We start from the raw sequence: 22,666 nt of genomic DNA, 5'->3' as shown, positions 1-22,666 counted from the left end.
ATGGCCAATATATTGTCAATCAAAACAGAGCACTTGTGACGTTTTTTTAATGAATATAATAAATGTCTTTTATTATATTTTCATGCAATAAATGTCTTTCTCCCTGAGTTACTGCTCGGCTTTTGCGGGCTGTTGATCAACTACAGTAGATGTTTAACTGATGAATGTAATAAATTAAGAAAACAATCAGCTAACAATACGGTAATGGAAACCACACGAAGCGGCTGCAGTGAACAATTCCAACAATGGGGGGTGGGTGGGAAGATGCTCGGAAAAGATCTCGTTAGACTGCGAGACCTTGCGCAACGTGCGAGCCATATGTCTGAACGCGTCTCGCAAAAAATTGGAGGCGCTCATTCAAAAAAGCAGTGACATGTTGCACAATTTCTCTTGCGTGATGGCGATATATGATGTAAACATGAACTTTTTGCTGCCCGGAGCAGCGCGTTGTCCAAAACAAAATTAACAACGTGCCGGCTTCGGTTTCCTTTTGGCCTTTCATGTGCTTCTTTTTTTTCTCTCTCTTGCTTTTCGCTGCACTTGGAGGTCCGTGACAGCCCGGTCTCGGACGACCCACCCCGTTGTTTATGTCATGTTCGCCTGGGCAACAGCTTGGGGTGATTCCCGTGAAAATGGTATGAGTTGAGCTTGTGTTTGAATTCAATCAATCTCTTTTGAGGAAAGAGGCGGGGAGGGAAAGAAGAAGGTCTGGAGCAGATGATGAGCTCGCTCTCAGGCCCAATACTGTAATCACGGCGTTGCGTTACGGCGAGATGTGCTTCACAAGGCGAATGAAGGAAAGCCACTCGCAAGAAATAACATCTGATGTATTATTCAGAGAGGATCAACTTCAAGGCCTCCCTCCTCTTGGCAGTGAGCGCACGCAGAGTGGTTTGGAGGAGCGAGGCAATGGCATTAGTTTACCATGAAATATTACTTAATGCGCTCGTAGGGGAATTCAAAGCCTTCGAGTTGCGAGTTACCGCACTGAGACGGCTCCAGAGGGCTTAGAATGTGAAGGCAGGCAGAGCGATCTGGCCATCGCCGCCGGCTCACCTATGCAGGCCATCTTGCTCAGGTCGAACTCGTAGCCGTCGAAGCAGTCGCAGGTGTAGCCCTCCCGCACGCGGACGCAGCGGCCGTTCTCGCAGCCGTTCAGGATGCCGCATTCTTCGGCTCGGAGGCCCTCGAAGCTCTCGTAGCGGCCTGCAGGGACGGAGAGACAGACGCTGAAGATCTCAAACCTTTCCTACGTATCGCTGCACGTGGATTCTGTGGCGACCTGAATGCTCGTGCAGAAGGTGCACATGCTCAGAGATAATACCGTAATCCTTTAATTTAATGCAACAGGCAATTTTCAATTCTCTCTGTGTTTTGTCAGACATTTCCACAAGATATTTGTATCCCTCCACTGCAAGGACGACTTAATGATGATGATTATTATGAATATTACCGAATTGGGAAGTCTAAATTATCTGTAGGTACAGGTGTGTGAAACTGGTTCATGTTTGTTTGTCTTTCTATGTGGCCCTGCGATCAACTGGCGACTTGTCCAGGGTGTAACCCTGCCTTCACCTCCAGCCGACCCCTGCGACCCTGAGCGGAACACAATCGATGGCTGGACGACACGGTGGTGCAACTGCAGTGGATTGGTCGCCCTCGTTGTGCTTTAGTCAAGCAATCACAGCCACACTTTATAATCACTGCCATTGCGCTGCGCTGTATTTCTACAGTGTCCTTGCACCTACCGGCGTAGGGGCTGACGGGCTGCGGCTGCATCTCTCGTGGCCGTGCGATGGGAACGCGCACCGGGGGCTGGTGCACGCTGTAGTCGTTCTCGTTGAAGAGCGGGACACTCTCTGGGACATCATACGTCCCGGCCGGGTTGCCATAGCTATCAAAGTACGGAGGGAGGAAGTGGTCGTCCGGCCCTTCGCCTCCGTACTCGTATCCCGGCCGCTCTCGCAGACTGTCGGAATCTGGTCCTCGCCGGGCCAGGTTGCACATGACGGCGTAGTCCTCTGAAGAATCAGAGTCGAGTTTGAGTTTTTTTGTATAGTTGCAGTCATGGCTTATTAGTTTGTCTGAATTAGAGGAAGGTTTTTCCTTTCTTCACGTCTCACCAGAGTCTCTGCGGGGACAGAGGGCGCACTGTCCGCTCCAGGCGAAACCAAACAGGCAGCAGCATTCAGTGAACGTTGTCCTGCGACCCTGCAGGGGGTCTGCACACATCTTGCCCTCCTCCAGTCGCTGCCAGCAAATGTCCATGTTGTCATCAGTCACCAGAGCATCTGCGTCGTAGTGCAAGGGAAAAAAAATGTATATATAGACGAAAACCTTCAACTGCAATCAGTGTGTAATTCATTGTGTTGCGTTCAGGGTCCGACGTACCTTCGGTGTTGTTGGTGATGACGCAGCGCCGGCGGGTGGCGTCCAGCACTAGCGGGGGACTGCAGAAGCAGTTGAAGGAGCCGGCCGTGTTGACGCACTCTCCGTTCTCACAGGCCACTCCGAGTCCACACTCGTCATAATCTGAACACACGTTCACGAGGGGAGGCACACACACGGTAACTCATCATCATTCAGCTCCAGTGGTTCAGACGGAGAGTTAAATATGTTTTTAATGATCAGAAAATAGGTTTAATATGGGATCTTTAGAGCCAATAAATGAAACTCATTGGTCATAAACTGGACACATATGGGATAAGTCCCGGACATACACTTTGTAGCTGCAACCTATAATTTTTTTTTTTTTTCAAAAAGGCTGTTGAATGTTCTCACCGACACACTCAAGCCGGATGTTGTCGTAGTAGAAACCACTGCGGCAGTAGCAGGTGTAGCTGGCGAAGAAGTTAGAACACTGGCCGCTCTTGCAAATCTCCGATCCGAACATCTCACACTCGTTTGCATCTAAAGATGGGAGGAGTGAAAGATTTACACCTCATCCACCTCAAAAAAAAAGGAAGCTACACGGATTAGAAACAGTAGGCAAACGGGTACCTGTGAAAGGGCGTTGGTCTGCCATAGAGGAAGCAGGAAGTTGCAGCAAGCCACTGCCGTGAGGGCACAGCTTGTTATAATCATCTACGAAACAAAACAGAAAATTATTATGGATGTGCCACTGAATGATCTGTCTTCCGTTCTGATGTGCTGTCAGGGAGCCTCCGGGCACCTCTTCCAGGGATGGGACAGGGGTGAATCTCGCAGTTGTCCCCCCAGCCGGCCCCCACCGTGCAGCAGCACTCCTCCTTGGTGGTGTTCCGAGACAGGACGTTGTCGCAGAAGTTGGTGTCTTTCAGGTTGTAGTAGCACTCCTTCCTCTCCTCCTCCTCAGGGGCGGAGGCCGTGGCGCCAGCCGATAGCCCCTGGTTCATGTCATCTGTGGGGGGCGGACGAGGTGGTGTTAGGGTCCCTACTGGCTTCCAATTTAGCCGGTTTCCTCATCTATCGGCTGTCTACCTTTTGTGAACCGCCGAGACTCACAGCAAGCACGGCTTTCTTCAGGTAACATTTTGATTTGGGCTGGCCTGAGATAACTGGTTACCCTTGGGTGTCATATGTTCTTTACCAAAATGTTGCTAATGTTGTGCACGTTTGTGAATTTGTGACCAATCTTGCTGCAGCTGTTCGCTAAGGAAAGCAGTCCAATCGCTAATCGGAAACCAGTCGGGACACAACAGAGCAGCAGCGGTTGGTCGTGCGTTGTACCCACCAACCAGCCGACCGCCACTGCTGAGCACTGCTCGTTTTGTCCCAAAGGCATTTCAGGCGCTAAAGCCGGCAGCTTAGCCAAATGGAAACACTGGCATGTGAGTCAACACACCGTTCGCTCTCACATGATTGATTCACGCGCGTCAAAAAGCAAACAGCGGAATGTGGCAAAAAGGTACACAAAGGCATAGCTGGGGTTTAGTGGCCGGGCGAAGGAGGAAAAACATCCCGGCCGAGGGCGCCGCGCTTAATAGTGTAAATAGAGCTCAATCGCACGCACGTACGCCCCCCTCGCCTGCAGACCCTGCTCTGTCGCTCGGGAAGGTAACAACCTCTCGGTTCAGCAGGGGGGGTGAGCGTCTTTAAGCACCGGCGGTCTTGCCTCATATTACCCTGGTGAGGAAATGAGTTCGAAACGCAGCCCCTCGGGGTGTTCATGTGGATTCGGGGGAGGATTGACTTCATGTCTGTTGGCGAAACGACCGAGTGCTAAGTTTTCGGAGGCGACCCCATCCAACTATCAGCCCCACCTTTCTGTAAGGAACAGACAGAGGCCGCCGCAGACGGCGCTCAGAGCCAACTTCATCTCTACCTCGTCGAAACCTTGTTGTTTGGACAATGAAAGCTGCCTCATTTAATCAGGGAAAACCCCGCCTCTGGATAATGGGGAAGTAGAATTATCTCCCGTGAGTCCCAGTGAGTTCTAGTCCCGTTCTGTTACCCCTGGAGCGGCACTGGCTGGTGACGGGATCAAATTCCTCATTGTCGTTGGGGCAGATGCACAGGAAGCTGCCATCGACGTTCTCACACGGGGCCTCCCCGCACAGCGCCAGGCTCATCTCGCACTCGTTCACGTCTGGGAGGGAGAGGAGAGGAAGGAAGTGAGGGCAGCAAAGGACCAGGCACGAAACCCCACAGCCAGCAATCTCACTGTCGAACCAGAAGGGCCATTCAACCAGAGTGTGCCCTCAGATGTACTATATTACTGTCAGACCATATTCTTTATTTTTCCTCTTGACATTTGTAAAGGTTTTTGATCTTTGGTCTTTTTACGTTATTAGACAAAAATTCAAGATAGATACACTGCTGTCAAAAGATTTGTGTACATTTTATGAGTGCATAAATATATTTAAAGGTCCCATATCATACACATTTTCACATCTTTATTTTTCATCCCAGACTCTAGCTGTGCAGCCCCACTTATTCAATTGTCATGAAAAAAACACCATAGATCTCCAGGGAAAGATGAACTCTTTAGCCCTCTGCTGGCCACCGTAGTTCACTGGCGAGATTGGGGGAGGGAGGGTAGGCGACTGAGCGCTACAATCTAAAATCTGACCACTAGATGGTAGAACTTTACACACTGTACCTTTGAAGCTTCAGCGACTGTTTGTGTGTTTTTGCACGCTTTTAACCCCACGCTCTGGACTGCGGAGTTGGCTAACTGAGCCACATCGTTGTTTTCAATTACCACACACAATGCAGATTTCCTCGAGTATAAATATATGTACATACCAACGCATTTGCTGGCGTCTCCCGGTGGGTTGGTGTAGCCCTGGTCACAGTGGCAGCGGAACGAGCCCTCCGTGTTCTCGCAGAGGCCGTGGTTGCCACAGATGGTGTCGTTGACGCACTCGTCGATGTCTGCAAGGTAAGGGGTGGTTGGGAGGTGGTGGGAATAGGGGGTGGGACAGGTCACAGAGGGCGATAACATTAATATTTTGGCGGGGCTCTGAACCAAAAAGGCCCTCAACAGACGCCGCGTCTGTTCCCCAAAACAAACACGGGCGCTCTGCACCGTTTCCACCTTTTGCAACAGCGACAACCAAAAATCAGGGTCGTCATCACAGGCGGAGAGAGCGTGCCGTTGACACAGTCGATTTGGAAGCTTTTCAAACTCTGGTGTTTGTAAAGTAATTCAGCCTTTCCCTCTCTCTTTCTCTCTCTCCTTCCCCACATCAGCAAAAGCCGGGCAGCAGCAGCAGCAGCAGCAGCAACAGGGAGCTTGAAAATTGCGAGTGTTGCATCGTGTTAAGCGGAGTGAGAAGTGACACTTAGGTCACTGGGATGTTGGCACGATGCAAAAGATGAAGTGGGCAAGTTTTTTGTTTTTTTTTACAGTGCGCGGCCTGGCAGCACTCAGCATTCATCCAGACACTTTTATAGGCAGCCGGAGAGGGATGGCAGAGAGCTCAGGCTTGGCAACCACACATTTTTTGACAGCCTTCTCTTGCCATGCTAATCGTTGGTTACATGCCGCTAAATTGTGAGGCGGAGACTATGCGCGACGTGCCCTTCCTCCCCCACAACCCACATCAAAGTAAGTGAGGGAGCGACATGGAAAAACAATGGAAAGCAATCTATTGCAAATTAACTTTGTTTGCCATTAATGGGCAGCGGTTAGCACTGCTGCCTCAGAGCAAGAAAATCGTGGGTTCGATTCCGGGTTCTGTGTGGAGTTTGCATGTTCTCCCTTGTGTCTGCGTGGGTTCTCTACGGGTTCTCCGGCTTCCTCCCACAGTCCAAAAACACACGTGAGGTTAAATGGAAAGTCTAAATTGTCCGTAGGCGTGTATTTGAGTGTGAATGGTTGTTTATCACTATGTGGCACTGTGATGAAATGGCGACTTTTTCGGAGTATGCTCTACCTTCGCCCTAAGACAGCTGGGATAGGCTCCAGCAGACTCCCATGACCCTAAGCTCAGGAGGATGGATGGATGAATGGGTTCATAAAGGCATTGCGAGTCCATGTTGACGTAGCCTGGACACAACTGTGAGTTTTTTAAAACAGTGCTGGACTTTCTCAAGTTCACCTTTTCATGGCCCTGCACGGCAGCCTGGACGGTTTCCATTCCAACTCTGCAATCTCGCCAGTCTCAATTAGGACGCATTTTTATCAAGTTTTGTGATTTCATGGATTCCATAAACAATTGGGCCCCAAGGCCAGGAAACAACCACAACTAGCTGCCCTTAAAAGCCCCTGAAGAAGAAAGAAAATACATAAGTGACCACGAGTCCAAAGCGCAGCAAGGCAGACTGGCTTAAGTTGCACAAGCTGTGATTTTATCAAAACCGCAGGATAATGTCAGATGATCGTGCAGGGTGCGAGACAGTGACGTACGGCCAACGTCGAACACAGTAGCTACCTCGAGCAGTAGAGCAGGACTAAGCGAGCTTTATCGACTCCGGCCTTCTGGGAAGGTGATGGACAGAAGTTTTTGTACCCTCCAAGTTTTTTTTTGTACTCCCCATTGCTTAGCCTTTGAATGGGCTCTATACAGAGATGTGTGCGATAAATCAAAGGGGTTTAAGAAATGTTCCATCTGCTGTGCCAAGTTATAGAAAGCTTTTCATATCCAATCCAACGATTTTATCATCTGTTTCCAAGGAGCCTATATTTTAAGAGCTTTATAATATTCACAGTGGATTTTTTTTCTTCCCCATCTGGTTTTAAAAGTGCCATCATTTTAACAGATGCAGGTGAAACACGCTGTCTTTGTAATGTCTGAGATGAGGAAATACCGAAAATGCTTTGAAAAATTTTTTTCCCTTCCTTTTTCAGGATGCTGAGAGGGTGTTTATGTTGGTGTGAGCGCCTTGTCTCGTCAAATTTTCCACTCAGTGCTTCAGGTAATGTTTATAATGGAATTCCCCAACATTGCCAAAGACCACCAGCACTGACGGTCAAGCCTGATGACCATTTTGGCTGCATTCAGTATTTTTTTTATTTTGGGTTGCTACTGGGCAGTGTTTATCCAAGCGCTGATATTCTCGGCCCTTGGTCCTTGTAATTGTGTGTCCAGTGTTTATTCTACTCTACTGCTGTGTCACGGAACGGGCCGCCTGTCCATTCCAATCGTGTTGCGATGGAGTGTCTTTGAAATTTAACACAGAAACCACAACTTGTTCTCCTCAGCTTTGAAATAAATAAAACCAGAGTTAGCACAATCAGCCCTGCCAGAGATCCAATTAAGTCAGTGCGAGCCGCTCGGTCGGGAACATCATGACAGACAGCCCTGTTATGTGATACAAACAGTGCTGATGAAATTAGAAGACACTGCACTGTCTGTTTTATCGCAAGCAGGATTACATTATTTGTCTACTATTAGTTTCACAACGACCCTCTGCGGCCCCCCTCCTTTCGAAGTTTCCATGAGTAATCGAACCTCGCAAGTCTAAGCAAAACAGGAAGACGTGTTTCAAATACAGAAAAAATGTGAACAAAGTCACAACAAGTAGAACACTTAAACCTTCCCACTAATCTCATAGTCATTTCGGGCAAGTGTGCCTCAAACCTCAGCGGGAGGTACCACAGATGTTTTAGACAAATGGATACATGATGTAAGAAGTCATTCACATTCTGTGGAAAGCAGCTTTGTTCTCTGGTTCGGAGCAATTTCAAAAGGCAGGTCGGCGGAAGACACAAGTCATTTGATTTGAAGCGAGCGCATGGCCAGGTTCCTGTCAGCCCCTTTCAAAAGCAGACAACTAACTTCTCAGGCAAGGCTTCCTGGGGGACGAGTCCTCTGTCAGCAATCTTCTTCAAGCTCTGTCATTTGGTAACATGCCTCCAGTCTTGGACACAGGGCGGGGAGTGGGGAGGGGGAACTGAAACTGCTTCTGACATCCACCAAAGCTTGGAGTGAAAGGTTGGAATCTACAAAGGCTCAAGGATGACAGAGGGAGAATACTTGGGTGAACCCATCTGGGATAAGTGTGAATTTAAGTGTGTGTTATCTTCTCTACTAGTGCAATTAGTGCAGTAGAAACTTCGTAATTTTAGTAAATTACTACTATGAGGATCGATCCACCCACCGATCCATCCACCTATCCATCCATCCATTCATCCATCCATCCATCCATCCATCCATCCATCCATCCATCCATCCATCCGCCCATCCATTCATCCATCCATCCATTCATCCACCTATCCATCCACCTATCCATCCATCCATCCATCCATCTACCCATTTGTTATCACTGCTTCTCTTGCACTTATTGTTATGGGGAGCTGGGTGAAGGTGGGCTCACACCCTGGACAAGCTACCAGTTTATTGCAGGGGCACATAGAGAGACAAGCAAGCCATCCACAGTCACACCTACAGATAATTTACAGTTGCCGGTTAACCTGATACATGTCTTTGGACCGTAGGAGGAAGTTGGAGTATTCCGAGGAAAACCTCTGAGAAGTTCCCCTGAGATGAGATGAGCAGCGATCGAGGCAACCGACCCAACAGGTACCTCAGAGCAAATCGAGTACGTGTGGTGATGATTCCGGTGCTAATCTGGAACACATGGTGGCAATATAGGAATCCCATTACTGTGGGCTTCCTCTGCAGCTCGCAGCGCTGCTCTAATGCTCACTGGGCAACCACTTGTCTGATTGGACCAGCGTGTGCAGGATATTTTACGCTTGACTTGGTGGGGATGAGGTATCTGTTTATATTCAAATTGTATTTGTGTGCTCTGTTCCGAAAATAACGCTCCAACCTGTTTCGGGTTAACTTCTTTTGTAACGCTGCGTTCAGTTCCAAGTCCAAAAATATCATGGCTGGTGGGCTTACTGTGGCGTGAGCGGTGCAGCACACATGGCAATGTCTTTAGGTTTCTATAGGGTTACAGAGGTGAAAGGTTGGCCAGAACGCCACCGCAGACAATTTCCGGCCTGAAGCGCTTATTAAAGGGATGGCGTAGCTTTAAGGGACGATTTATGAGCACGATGGTGAATTACATCCAAAAAAACAATGACCTGCAAATACACACATGTCGCCTCCCCCCCCCCCCCTCCGCACACCGCAAGCAGCGCTCGGAGCCGTGGAAATACCCTGTTTTTCCCTTTGGTATCACGGCCTCTAAATCTAGAAGAGGGGCCCCCGAAGTAGAGCCAAAGACAACCACGGCCCCTCTCTGAAGCCAGAGGGTAAAAATAAAACAAAACGTCGCATAAATGGCGCTTACAGTTTCTGGCCTCTTCCTAAATATTTTCTTGATTTTTTTACAAGCAGACAAAATCGTCCCCAAGTAATTGAAATCCCTCCATGGACTTTTATTAGGGTGACGGCAGCATCTCAGTCGGATCCGTGCTGAGATTTACACAAAAAACCAGGAAGAATTCACGACATAACGTGGTAACGGGAGGGAGGACGAGCGGATGGATGTGGTCGTAACAGCGTGACAGCTCGGATGAGTTAAACACACGTGAAGCCAAAGATGAAAATCCTGCTATTATCTGCTTTCCCCAGTGCTGGTGGGAAGGCATCAAACACTTTGAAATCAAAACAGAAAAAAATGGCTAACAGCATTTTCTAAGCTGACTAACGTCACTTGATTTCAAAATGATGGGCCGCTGGAGTCGATCCCAGCGGTCTCGGGGTGAACGCGGGGTTACACGCAGGGCAAGTTGCTGTTTATCGCAGGGCCACACAGAGAGACAAACAGCCATCATCACTCGCACCCACAAGCGATTCAGAGTTGATAATGAGCCTCCTGTGCACGTCTTTGGATGCGGAAAGACCGCAGGGACGGGAATCAAACCCACAACCTTTTTACAGTGAGGACACAGCCTGCAGTCAACCTCGGAAAGCTTTAATCAGAATTGTAGGGTTTTAAAGTGACAGCCTGCGTCCACACTGTGATAAATGGCTGAAATTTCAGTTTTAGGCGAACTTTCCCTTTAAGGAGAAAGCGGCGGCAGGCAGTAGCTAAGCAGAGGGAAGGCCCCTTCATAAAGCATTTGACCTCTGTCACCAGAAAGCCATTAAAGTGAACTGATCTCGTGCCAAAGCTGGCCAGGAGTAGAGAAAAGCTGTTAGTGCCGTTTCTCCTCTTTTAATGAAAAAATGTTCTCCAGTCACTATAAACCAGCCACCACTGCAGTTAGACTTTTAATAAACCTCCAGAAGCTCCCCGATTTTGCCACATTTAATCCCAGCCAACTGTTATTTATCAGCTCTCTACCAGAAGGACGCGTGAAATCCGCCACACGTGTTTGTGTGTTAAGTCGTTGTAAATAATTTTGTGCTCTTTGGGTTTTTTTTTTTTCTTCATGCCCGTCAATCTTCGGGCCGCATCTACGGATTTTTCAACGTTTTAATATGTTGCAGCATTTTCAGAGGAGGAAACAGCTGCCGCACGGTTTCACTATTAAGTTCAAGAACGAGATCTCACCCAAAAGTGGGAGTTTTATGACCTAGGTTTTGAGGCGGGACAAGATTTATTTAATCAAGCTCCCTGTAAATATGTCATCACGGGACTCGCCGTGGGAAAAACACAACAAAAAACGGAGGAAATCAAGCTAGTTTAGCTGTAACCACAGTCGGGGTCCTCGCCAGGAGCGCTGCACCTTGGAACTGAGTGAGCTTGGAAGTGTTTCGCAGAGGGAAGTAATGAAGTACAAATACTTCGTTACGGTACTTAAATTGATTTTTCAGGTATCTGCACTTTACTTGAGTATTTCTTTTTCTGATGCCTACATTTGTCCACAAACATATACTTTCTACATCTTATGTTGAAAAACATTTCAATGTAAGTATCTTTTAAACAAATAAAACAAATTCTTCTTAAAGTAAATCACCCATTCAGTTTTTACTTGAAGTGGAGCTATTTAACCTTTGCTGTTACGTATTTGAATATATAAGTGGATGATATTTTAGAGTTACCTCGACTTTGGGGTCACTGTTCAGTACATTTTTAGCACTGAGAAGAATAGAAATGCAGACTATACTAACATACTTTAACTCAGGTACAGAATGTGAATATTTTTGCCACCTCTGGTGTTTTGACACTGGAGGTGAGCAGCTGGTTGCAATCCGTCCTTATCGCAGTCACCGGCGGCCCCCGCCGTCTCCCACGCTGGCCCGGGCTGACGGCTTCGTGAAAGTGCAGCGAGGACGCGGCCACGCGTTGCCAGGAATCGGGGGGTTGGGTGTGGGGGGGGCGATCGAGGGGCTGGACGTCTGATCTGTCAGTGATCAGCAGCAGCAGCAGCAGATTCTGCCTTGATCTCCAGCTGCTGACGGTCCAATAAAAACTCGGGGTCATGGGAACGGCCGCCTGCATCTTGTGCAGTGGTTACGGCCTCTGCCTCTTGTTGTCGTACACACACTCACACGAAGACACGCACACACGCACACACGCACCCACATTCGCCCGTAGACACCCACAGCCTCCATCTGCGATCCAACACATCATTCCATTGTGATGCTCTCAGACTTTGCTTTCCAGTCGCTGCCCGTCACTCTCCAGCGACTCTTTGGACTCGGCCTTCTTCTAGCGAGGAGAACAGCCGGCCTCTCGCTTCTCTTTTTATATGCCTGGACGTGTTGCTTCACGGCGTTGAAAGAGCAACGCAATGTGCTCGCCAATAAAAAGGAAAAAAAAACAAAACTAAACAAAGAAAACGGCCTCTCGCAACAAACCGCTGCTTTATTTCATATCAAAGTCAGGGAGCTTGCCAGCGAGTGCGAGAGCTTCACATGTTGCGGAGATCATAAAGATGTGAGCCGCGCTGTTTGCCAGCCGGAGGCCCAGATGTGGACTCGCGAACCTGGCGGGTCTACGCGGTGAGCAGGTTTGCGAGGGGGAGAAAAGACAGCGGCTATCGGGGTTGTTCCACCTGTTGGCCTCCCTGCTAGGAGCTGCAAGGGAGCAGCCACCTCATCCATTTCAGGGTCCTCTACTCCCCTGTATCCCCACCACTGGTGGCTCCTCGTGTGAGAAGAGCCCCATTACCTGATAGACTCTGATTGGAGTCAGCCTCACTCTGAACTGTGTCTGCATTCCGAGCAGATGTCGTTAACCTGTCATGCACGCAGGGAGCTGATTGGAGGTCGCGCACGATACGTGAATTGAATTAGGGACTGTATATGGTGCAGGGAAAGGACAAAAAAACCCAGTGCAGTGTTCATGATTGAAGGCAGCTTGAAATCTGCCAAGTTTTTTTCAACTGGTCATTAACAGTAGCTGCGTTTCCATTACGTTTTTTTTTGCAAAAAATAAAAGCGATATTTAAAAGATTTCGACAAAGTATTGTTGTAAGTTGCAGGTGTTTCCATTGAATGGTGTGAAGCGCATAAGCCGCAATTCTCGTCAAATCTCGTCCTGTGAGATCCCACTTTGAGGAGGATGGAGGTACAAAACATTTTGCATTTCACTTGACTTCACTTGAAGTGAACTGGTCACATGACCCCGTACGTCATGTCCGGTGACGTGTAAATGTGAAAAAAGTGTTCCATGACACTTTTGCTGTATACCTCTATATCCACCTCATGAGAGCGTCACCTCTCTTGAGAGGTTTTTCCAAGTTTAGGTGATTCCATGGCCAGTTTTTTTTATTCTAGGGGTAATGGAAACGCAGCTACAAACTGCTCGTGGTTTTGGCCGCTTACCGCAGTCGGTGGCTTCCTCTCCCTGGAGGCCTGGCTGGCAGCCCATGAAGCAGCGATAGGAGCCGATGGTGTTCTCGCAGTGCCAGGTGCCGCACACCGAGCTCCCAAACTCCTTGCACTCGTTCTGGTCTGCGCAGCGAGAAGAGAAGACGGCAAGATGAGCCGAAGCGACGTGGAAAAGGCCGACGTGAAAACCACAAGGGTGAAAAAAATCCCAACAACTGTACATCGACGCGGGCGACCGCGTTTAATGCGCGCGCACGCAGGCAGATTCCCGACTGCTCCCCTCTGTCTCCAGGGTAAAGTCTGCGCGGCCGGATTTTGGAGGCCTCGGAGAAGCGACGAGATTGGCCAAGAGCAATATTATCGCAGCAACCGTAGAAGCAAGACAAAAAAGGGGGCGGGGGGAGGACGTTCCAGTGGGAGAAACACCTCCCGTTCACAATTGGGGTCATTTATACATTCCTCAGGGGAGGCAGAGTTCAGGGCTGCGGCCATGTAATCCAGGAAGCCCTCAGGTCGTCCCAGGAAAGCCTCTGCAGTCCAGCTTGGACACTGCGTAGCCCGTCATAGCCGACTGGGCTACACCGACTCCCAGTGTTGGTAAGTAGCAAAGTAGCAAATACTGTACTTAACTTAACGTAACTGTACATAAATAGATTTTTCAGGTATAATTTGGTGTAAATTACTTGAATATTTCTTTTTCTGACAACTTTTTACTTTTACTTCTTCTACATTTATATACAAATATCTGTACTTTATATTTCTAGTACATTGGAAAAACACTTCAGTACAATTCAGAATCTGTACTTTCTTACTATTACTTGAGTTGAATGAGTACTTTTTCTTTTACCAGAGTATTTTTTTTAACACAAGCATCCGTACTTTTACTTCAGTACAGAATACTTTCGCCACTTCTGCCGACTTGCTGTGCGTAGTGGCAAGCTAATGGAGTGTGGGGGGGGTCAAGAGGTCACCGGGGTCTCACCTTCACAGTCAACCATGTCGGCATTGAGTTTGAAACCGGCCTCGCAGAGGCACAGGAAGGAGCCGTCGGTGTTGATGCACTTGCCGTGGAAGCACACGTTGTCTTTGCTGCACTCGTCCACATCTGCGAGCACGTACAGACAAGAAAAACAACAAAGGCGCCCAGCGATGAGAGATAATCAGAAAAGAATTTCAGTTAATGTAAAATTCAAACGCTAAATTAATGCTAAATATCCCCAGTTCATTCAATCAAGCAGCTCGTCTGAGGGGCATGAGACGCATTATTCTGCCATTAAGAGCACTTAACTGAAGCCTGGCAAACAGGAAGCAAAGCAGAATGTAAAAAAAGGAAACTAGCTGAGCATTCCAGGGTTAGAGCGTTCACCACCGCAACTCTCAAAAAAAAAAAAAAACATGAAAAAAAATGCACCGCAGCTGATTAGCTGTGGATCGCTGGGTAATTGCAGGATTACAACACAGCTTGTAAGGTACTTATGGTGAGACGGGTGGCGGGGAACGGGGGGGAGTCAACGCTGGGTAAAAAGCCCTTGTTTCTCTTCCAACGACTGATTATCAGATTAATTGTCTGAGACGACAACAAGGCATAAATTTGCCACCAGACTAAATGTAAACACATTTCACAATCTGCCGTGTCCGCGGGGTTCGTCGATTTGGAATTGCACGTAGACGCTCGTTAGATGCTTTTGCTGATAGGCCGAGTCACGTTGTCTCTCTTCAACCGAAACTCACTCACCACCTGCGGAAGCCTGCAGGTGGGAAGGCATCGGGCCTTTTCGCCGTGTCAGAGAGGCGGCGAGAACGTGCGTGACAATTTATTGGGTGATTTTGGGGCAGTGTTTGGCGGTGGCGAGCGGCCAAAACTGCACCTGAAAGATCTGAAGCCCTCCGAGATCAAAGCCTCTCTGCCGGTGGAGGGCAGGAAACCACTGATAGAAAAATCAGCCACAGAGCTGCAAATTTAATGAGCTGAAGTTGGCTTAAAGGTCCAGTGTGTAAAATTTGGCTTGATTTATGATTTTTCTATTGTTAAAAGCTTAACAAATTGCCCTATAAATGCATTAATAAAAGTGTACCCTTAGAATGGTTCCCATCCAGGACGCACCAACACCTCGGCCGACTTATCTCACAAATTTCCGAAGGCAAACGCTCCCATGCGCTGACCAGAAAAGCACTTCTGAGGTGATGATCTGGCCCTCACCTCATTTTTTCATTTCTTTTTTCTTTTTAATTAATTGCCAGGTCACTGGGTGCGGATGGAATAACATCAAACTGTTGTCGGAGCGCAGAGACACTCAGCTGAGACAGCTGGTGAGGCCAAGGACCATTACACAATGAAGCTGGCCTGAGCACCAACACTGGGAGGTTGAAGGGGGAGTATGAGGAGGTGGGGCGGGTGAAGGGGGGTGCTGGCCTCAGCATCCGGGGACGGGACGGTGCGCTGAGGACAAGCGTCCGTCACCCTGTTCTCACCGAGTCAAAGAAATGCGTGTGTGCCAGCGGGGAGGTTATAAACCCATTTGAGTCATACGGGTTAAAACCGCTCTGACATCATTACACACTTTTTCCCCGCTCGGCCTCACCCGATGACACAAAGCCCATACGGTCGCGTAAAGAAAAAAAATCATAAATATAGATTTGTGCGCCCGCCGCGGTGTGTTGCCGTTACCTTGACAACCGGAGCCTCCGTTGGTGGAGATGTAACCCTTGGGGCAGACGCACGTGTAGGAGCCCTCGGCGTTCAGGCACTCGCCGTCTCCGCAGATCCCCGAGATGGTTGCACATTCGTTGATATCTGCCACACACACACACACACACACACACACACACACACACACACACACACACACACACACACACACACACACGCACACACACAAAATATACGTCAGCGCTGGAGTTGCTCTCGAGAGAGTGGTTGAGGCTGGAGGCCTGTATGAAAGTAACACTGTCGTCTCTGCATTAAATTGAATTTATTCAAATATGCGTAGCTTCATTGTTCTGTGCGATAATAAACCATTCAAATTCATTCAGAAATTTGTGAAGAAAACTGCATTACTCCAATCCAAAAAATGACACAAGTCATTACGTTATATTTCATGTCATTGTCTTCATCATATCAACTTCTCTCTACTTTGATATTTTTTGTGGACTATTTGTGGGCATTTTCAAATCCACTTGTTGCAGGGGAAACTGAGGCGGATCACCGAAAATCCACATGCATTGTGGGAGATGGATTGTATGGCCAATATGCACTTAGAAGCAGAATGGACCTTTTATTTAAAGACAATTGACATGGCGACCTTGAGTTTGACCCAGAAGCGCTAAAATTATATTGTGTGTGTGTGTGTGTGTGTGTGTGTGTGTGTGCGTGTGTGTGTGTGTGTGTGTGTGTGTGCGTGTGTGTGTGTGTGTGTGTGTGTGTACCTCTACAGGATGTCCCATCGACCAGCTCAAACCCAGTAGGACAGAAGCAGCTGTAGGAACCGACGCTGTTCCTGCACTGGCCTCCCTGGCACATGCTGCCCTCTTCGCATTCGTTCACATCTGTGTTTGCATACACGTGAGCGGACACACACACACACACACACACACACACACACACACACACACACGTCATCATCAGCATGACGCACTTGCAGTGGCCGTAAAAAATCAGTCAGGAAACTTGTGCGTCAACGTCTGCATGGACAAATCACAAAAATTACTGTATTCGCTGCACTGTAACACTGCACCGGAACGGACCATCTCAGCGGGACTATAAATTCTGCTGAGCTGCCCGATGAACAGTACCTTCGCATGAGAGGCCATTGGGTGCCACTGCGAAGCCAGGGTCGCAGGCCGTGCACGAGAAGGAGCCCTGCGTGTTGGTGCACACGCCCAGCGGGCACGCTCCCCGGTCCTGGCACTCGTCGACGTCTGAGGGACAATAGAAGAAGAAGAAGAAGAAGAAGAAGAAGAAGAGGAAGAAGAAGAAGAAGAAGAGGTTAGCTCCAGGCAAAAGAGACCACCTTGTCAATCTGGCACCGTCTTATCTGCTGAAAAATTATTCACCGCAGAGTCTGATTGGAGCGTGCATCCAGTAAAGCCAAGCCCTCTTTATTAGATCCCACTGACAGTGCCTTATTAAAAAGGGTGGAAAGATAAGTATGCTGGACGGCCATCAAATCAGAAACGGCACGCTATTACAGGTGGCGTATAATTACTATGGCTACAAACAGACCCCGGCTGGCCGTTATGCGATCATCCGAAATTCCACCGCCGACATAGATTGTATTTTCTTACAGTGGGGGGGGGGAAATAGTGGCGGGTTGGGGTCGTTGGGGTCGACGGAGGACGGCCCCCGTTTCGCCGAGCGGGAGTTCAGCAGGGCGAGCCCTCTGCAACGCGGTGGAACGCGGCGGGAGTGGTTGACTTCATTTCAAATTGAGCCCTTTAATATTTTCCATGGCATCAGAGGTATCCATTAAAATCCTATCAGAGGCCCACTTGGATGCCGACGTGTTTTGTGAAACTTTTTCCCAGCGCGAAGACGCATATCGGTGGGGGATCTTCCTCCTGGGCCGGATCCACGCTTTCATTCAAAAACACACAGGCGCATACGCAACACGCTGTATGCAACACACTGAGGCTGTGTTCGATTCCATTAAAATAATTGTTCTTCCACTGTTTCCCATGAAGTCATGACAGATCTAACTGCTCTGAATTCGTCAAAGCCGTTACCCTGCATTGATCTCATTAATCATGTCACAAGCGATTACCAAGATTTTAAGAATTTTTTTCGAGAACCAAGTTTTTGGAGGAGTTTGATATATGGCTTATTTTGTTTTTTTCACTGCTGAGACTTTGGTCCCCCGCAGCGGAAGCCGAGTGCTTTACCCTCGCAGCCGTAGCCATCCTGCGAGCGCTGCAGGCCTTCCCCGCAGCTCCTGCAGGTGTAGGATCCCGGGTTGTTCAAGCACAGCTGGCCCGGGCAAACGCTGTCCACCAGGCACTCGTCGATATCTGGAAAGAGGAATATGGACACACCGGATTACAGTCACTGGCTTGAAATAAACAAAGCCTGCCAGTTGTAATTAGTTCCCCCCAGTAATTGGCTGAAATTGCTCAGAGGTCCACGTTCCTATCTTTTTCAGCCCAGCTCCCCGCAGGACGTTGGCCTGACATCATTTTATTCCATTTAAGCCAATGTCTCTTTGTGTTGAGCAAGGATCAGGATGAGTGGTGCCAGAGGCGGAGGGCTCCACGATCCAGCTATGATGTGATGTCTGGAAGGAGTATTTTGGGATTTTCAAGCTCAGATGATTTGGGGCTTTGGGGTCAAAGCCGTCACACCTGATGCTGTTTACATCCAACCTGATCCAGCTGGCAGAGTCGCCCTCGATTGCAAAACTCTGATGGTTATCGGGTCGCTCAATCTCTCTTGATTGTTTGAATAGAGAAAGAGGAAGTCGCACCAGTGCACGTACACACGTGGACAAGGCCAGGCCAGGCCAGGACACGTGAAGCCAGGCCAAGAAAGCCAGGCCAGACCAGGCCAAGCCAGGCCAGGGCTTGGGTATGCAACAAACAGAAGCCTCACCGTCGCACCGCTGTCCATCCTCAGAGATTCTGTAACCGTCCTGGCAGTGGACACAGGTGAACGAACCCTCTGTGTTTGTACACGTTTTCCCAGGACACGTGGTGGGCAGCGCGCACTCATCGATATCTGTTGGGGAACAACGGCGGTTAGACGGTTAGACGCTCGCGGCTCCGTCGTAACAATCCAGAGGTGGGTCGATCGGCCTCTGCCCGAGTGTTTTATCAAATGGTTGCGGTGTCTTGGAAGAGGTGAGCTTTGACAGCATCACGTTGACACTAACCTTCGCAGAGCTCCCCGTCATACGACACCCTGTAGCCGGTCGGGCAGTTCTCGCAGGTGTAGGAGCCTTCCGAGTTGAGACAGATCCCATTGGCGCAGGTCGACAGGGACTGGCACTCGTCGACATCTGTGTGAAAGACATGCATGGGCGCACAAGCACCGACATGCGCGAGCATCGCTATAAATATTGAGTCAACTGCGAGGGGGGAAATTCGGTTGCACAACGAAGGAATTTTGATGGGGAGTTGGCGAGCGGTACCGATGTGTTTGCGTTTTGTTTCTTCTTTTTACTCCCGAGGTGAAGACAGAGTAAATGTCTCTCGGTGAGTGAGGAGCGACAGGCGGAACTCACCCTCGCACCTCTGCTGGTCCTCAGACACCCTGTAGCCGGCTTTGCACCTGGTGCAGGAGTAGGACCCCTCCGTGTTGGCGCACACGCCCCCGAGGCAGAGGTCGCCCTGGGCGCACTCGTTCACGTCTGGGAAAAAACATGAGCAGCGGAGTGGCTGAAATCAGCTGATGTCATTGTCGCCGACGCGGTCGAGGTTTGTCGCGGCGAGGGCACCGACTTCGCACCTTCGCATCTCAGGCCATCGGCGGACGCCGCAAATCCAGGCTTGCAGCCCTGGCAGGCGAAGGAGCCGGCGTTGTTGATGCAAATTCCGGCAGGGCACACGTTGCCAGTCGCACACTCGTCGACGTCTGGCAAGAAGACACGCATAACATTTGATATAAAGTCAAACTCGAAGATACACCCGACGGTCTCGATCGTCGAGTCCTGGCCCGACCTTCGCAGTCCCTGCCGTCTGCCGTCACTTGGTAGCCGTGGTCACAGGTGCATCTGTAGGCGCCTTCCAGGTTGACACAGCGGCCGTGGGGACATACCCCGGGGAGCACGCACTCGTCCACATCTGGAGGAAGGATACAGAGGGGGAGTGGGGACGGGGGAGGGGCTCAGCATCAAAAAGACAAACCACGACTTTGCTTGTAGCCCTTTTTCACAGAGTGTGAAATGGGGTCCGCGGGGCCCCTGCGGCCAGGAGGCGACTTTGATACGAGCCACCCGGCCGGTCGCTACCTTGGCAAATGTTGTCGGGCGAGACCTCGTAGCCTTGGAAGCAGTTGCAGCGGTAGGAGCCCTCGGTGTTGACGCATCTACCGCGGCCGCACGCCGTTTGGTTCAGACACTCGTTCACGTCTGAGGGCAGAAGGCAGAGAGGGGGAACATTTCAAAGGAGGAGTTTTGAGTTGCACCATACCATACTTCCACTGGCATCTCCACAGATCAGGTGACACGTGTGATCGACGTTTTCACAGGTCCCAGTTGGCATCCAGCAGCTCCAAGGCTGGTCAGCAGATGATTTTTTTTTTTGTGGTGGGAGGGACAGAAAGTCGCTCAGGACATATGGCGAACTGGTTAACCTTCCAACTGCATGTCTTCCTTCGTTCTTTTCAAATAAACCTTCGCCTTTCTTCGCTACATGGCATGAGGTCGGAAATAAAATGTGCTTTTAATGTGATGCAAGTTAAATTATTGAGCTATTGCAGCGGGAGACTGCAATTACATAAAGTAAATGAAAGTAATGATGTGTATAAAAACATGCGGTCTTGTTGCAGCAAATGGGACGACGATTACGGCGAAATTAGAGAGCACAATAAGTGCAAAACAGCAGTCATTAGGTTACATCAGCGCACTGATTCACACCTCAGCCATGAAGGAGGCTTTTCACTTTTTGCAGCCATCGCTGTCTCCCTTCCTGAGGCAGAACGGGGGAATTAGATTTTGTGGTGAGGCTGTGCGCGGGATGGATGTTGCACAGTGGAAATTGCTCAAGTGTTAACAAGTCGAAAGCAGATTCAGATTATGTAAGTGTAAATGAGCAAAGCACTGAAAGAGGAAGGGGAAAGAGGGGGGAGGGGGGGAGAGGAAGGAAAATTTTAAAAGCTGCCTGGGAGGAAAAGCGAGGACGCTCGACGGGGAGCTGACAGAGCTGATGAGACAGAAAGGTAGCAGAGAGTCACAGCCGGGGTTGTGTTTGCTTTGCAGCGGGCACTGCCAGATGTCTGTCAGTGCGCTTGTTGCCATGTTTCTCTAATCAATCCGGAATCTTTCGGGCCTACATGTTAAGCCCTAAAAAGGCGACGGGGCTGTTTTCTCTATCACAACAGCAATTACGCTTATCCAGGATTCGCTCAATTTGGCCCAAACTGCTGTGCTACCGACGTTTTGACTGTAGTTAAACAGGAAAAACAGCGCTCACGCTGCCTGTTTTATGTGACTCCCACAGCGCCAGACTGTCGGACTGCGAGTGCTGCCGATGGGTATGTTCAGAGGAAAAATATTCCCCTTCCACTGTTATTCATTTGCAGGGCTTACTTTTAAAAGTGAGCTGTTGAGGATTACAGATGCGGGTGTTTACCTTTATCTAAGAGGATCTCAATGGACTTTTATTTGCAGTGCCAAAAATGCGAAAGCTAATGTGCTAAAACCCACAGATGAAGTCTTAGCCAGCCTTGTCCACACTGTGACGAAAACAATTGATTTTTTCACCGTTTAAACCCAACATCGATTCAAGAACTGTGTTTATACGTTCATATGCCGGGCCTGTGGGTGGCGCTGTGACGTTGCAACAGAAATACAAAGCAAGAAAAAAGAGAGCAGAAGCAAATCATGAAGCAAGTTCACGACAGTCTTGCACAAGCGAGACACCTCCATGGACAGGAGACGTCAATGTGGGCCGACAGTGAGTTGGGACTTCGTACGAATGTAACACCGCAGTCCGCCATTGTTGCTGTTGTTGTTGGCGGGGTGCACGTATGTAAAGGTAGACGCGGGGCTACTGTATCATCCTAACACAAAAATTGCTCGTGGGCTGTAAACACAGATATGCCAAGTCATTAGGATGAAAAAACTTATGTGGACGTAGTTTTAGAAAGAAGTCACTCAAGTGATAAGCGCTAGCCTTTCGACTCCGACTCCAGTCAACCACGAGCCTCCCATCTCATTTCCTCACTCGCGGCGTCTGGCAGAAAGAAAGTATTTCCGACATGAAACGACTAGAAACAAGGTCTGCGGATTATCTTGTGTAACTGGGTCATGATTGCGGGACAAAGGAGCTGCTGTTGTGGGCCCTAAATGCAATTCTTAGGTGCTTTTAGCACCGAAAGCCAAGTGGCACCTACTTCCATTATACGTGAGAGAAAGCAGACGTTCCCACCAGATGATATCTTCAAAACTTGGCGGGTGACAGTAAACCCGTCGAAATAGTGAACAGAAATGTGCTTCAAAGAAAAACAGCCCCCTTAGACAAAAAAAAGTCCAAGAGTTGTTAAGAAATTGCTTAAGAACCAAATTACAGTAAAAGTTAATTAGCATATTTTCCATCCACAATCATTTCCTTTTGCTTTTCACATTTTTGGAATACTCCATCTCGAAGCTCTGCTTTCCAAACAAAGAAGAGGGGTACAGGGTCATGAGGAGGGCACGCGGTAAGTAACACCAGTCAGGCTCTTACGTAACAGGGGCTCTTTTAAGGCCCAAACACAGGCCACGCCAAATAGTTGTTTGTCAGCTTTTTTGTGTATTCCAATCAGATACTCGCCAGTCAGAACTTTGCAGCACAGTGCAGAAAGAAAGAAAACAAGAAAGAAAGAAAAAAAAAAAGCCCTCCGGATGAGTGAGCCAATTTGTTTGCATGTCGGG

At 49.0% G+C, this 22,666-nt stretch overlaps 1 protein-coding gene across 1 annotated transcript in view; it reads right to left on the bottom strand.

The window, feature by feature from the left end:
• Nucleotides 1–22,666, bottom strand: part of LOC142883404 (latent-transforming growth factor beta-binding protein 2-like) — an 88,176-nt gene that overhangs the window by 2,900 nt on the left and 62,610 nt on the right. Inside the window, exons 20-40 of the mRNA XM_076018260.1 lie at nt 20,042–20,161; nt 19,752–19,874; nt 19,540–19,665; nt 19,316–19,441; nt 18,965–19,090; nt 18,685–18,810; nt 17,982–18,107; nt 16,896–17,021; nt 16,530–16,649; nt 15,772–15,897; nt 14,086–14,208; nt 13,098–13,226; nt 5,227–5,355; nt 4,433–4,567; nt 3,173–3,379; nt 3,001–3,084; nt 2,782–2,910; nt 2,392–2,532; nt 2,124–2,291; nt 1,749–2,021; nt 1,057–1,206 (exon numbers count right to left, since the gene is read on the bottom strand). Coding sequence (XP_075874375.1) covers nt 1,057–1,206; nt 1,749–2,021; nt 2,124–2,291; nt 2,392–2,532; nt 2,782–2,910; nt 3,001–3,084; nt 3,173–3,379; nt 4,433–4,567; nt 5,227–5,355; nt 13,098–13,226; nt 14,086–14,208; nt 15,772–15,897; nt 16,530–16,649; nt 16,896–17,021; nt 17,982–18,107; nt 18,685–18,810; nt 18,965–19,090; nt 19,316–19,441; nt 19,540–19,665; nt 19,752–19,874; nt 20,042–20,161 — 2,913 coding nt within the window. The remainder of the gene's footprint in view (nt 1–1,056; nt 1,207–1,748; nt 2,022–2,123; nt 2,292–2,391; nt 2,533–2,781; nt 2,911–3,000; nt 3,085–3,172; nt 3,380–4,432; nt 4,568–5,226; nt 5,356–13,097; nt 13,227–14,085; nt 14,209–15,771; nt 15,898–16,529; nt 16,650–16,895; nt 17,022–17,981; nt 18,108–18,684; nt 18,811–18,964; nt 19,091–19,315; nt 19,442–19,539; nt 19,666–19,751; nt 19,875–20,041; nt 20,162–22,666) is intronic.

Source organism: Nelusetta ayraudi, unplaced genomic scaffold (assembly GCF_046127955.1).
Source record: "Nelusetta ayraudi isolate G7.1 ecotype Tasmania unplaced genomic scaffold, CSIRO-AGI_Nayr_v1 ptg000007l, whole genome shotgun sequence".
Classification (NCBI taxonomy): domain Eukaryota; kingdom Metazoa; phylum Chordata; class Actinopteri; order Tetraodontiformes; family Monacanthidae; genus Nelusetta; species Nelusetta ayraudi.
The sequence above is the reverse complement of the archived record's forward strand: the minus strand, read 5'-3'. Positions and strand labels throughout refer to the sequence as shown.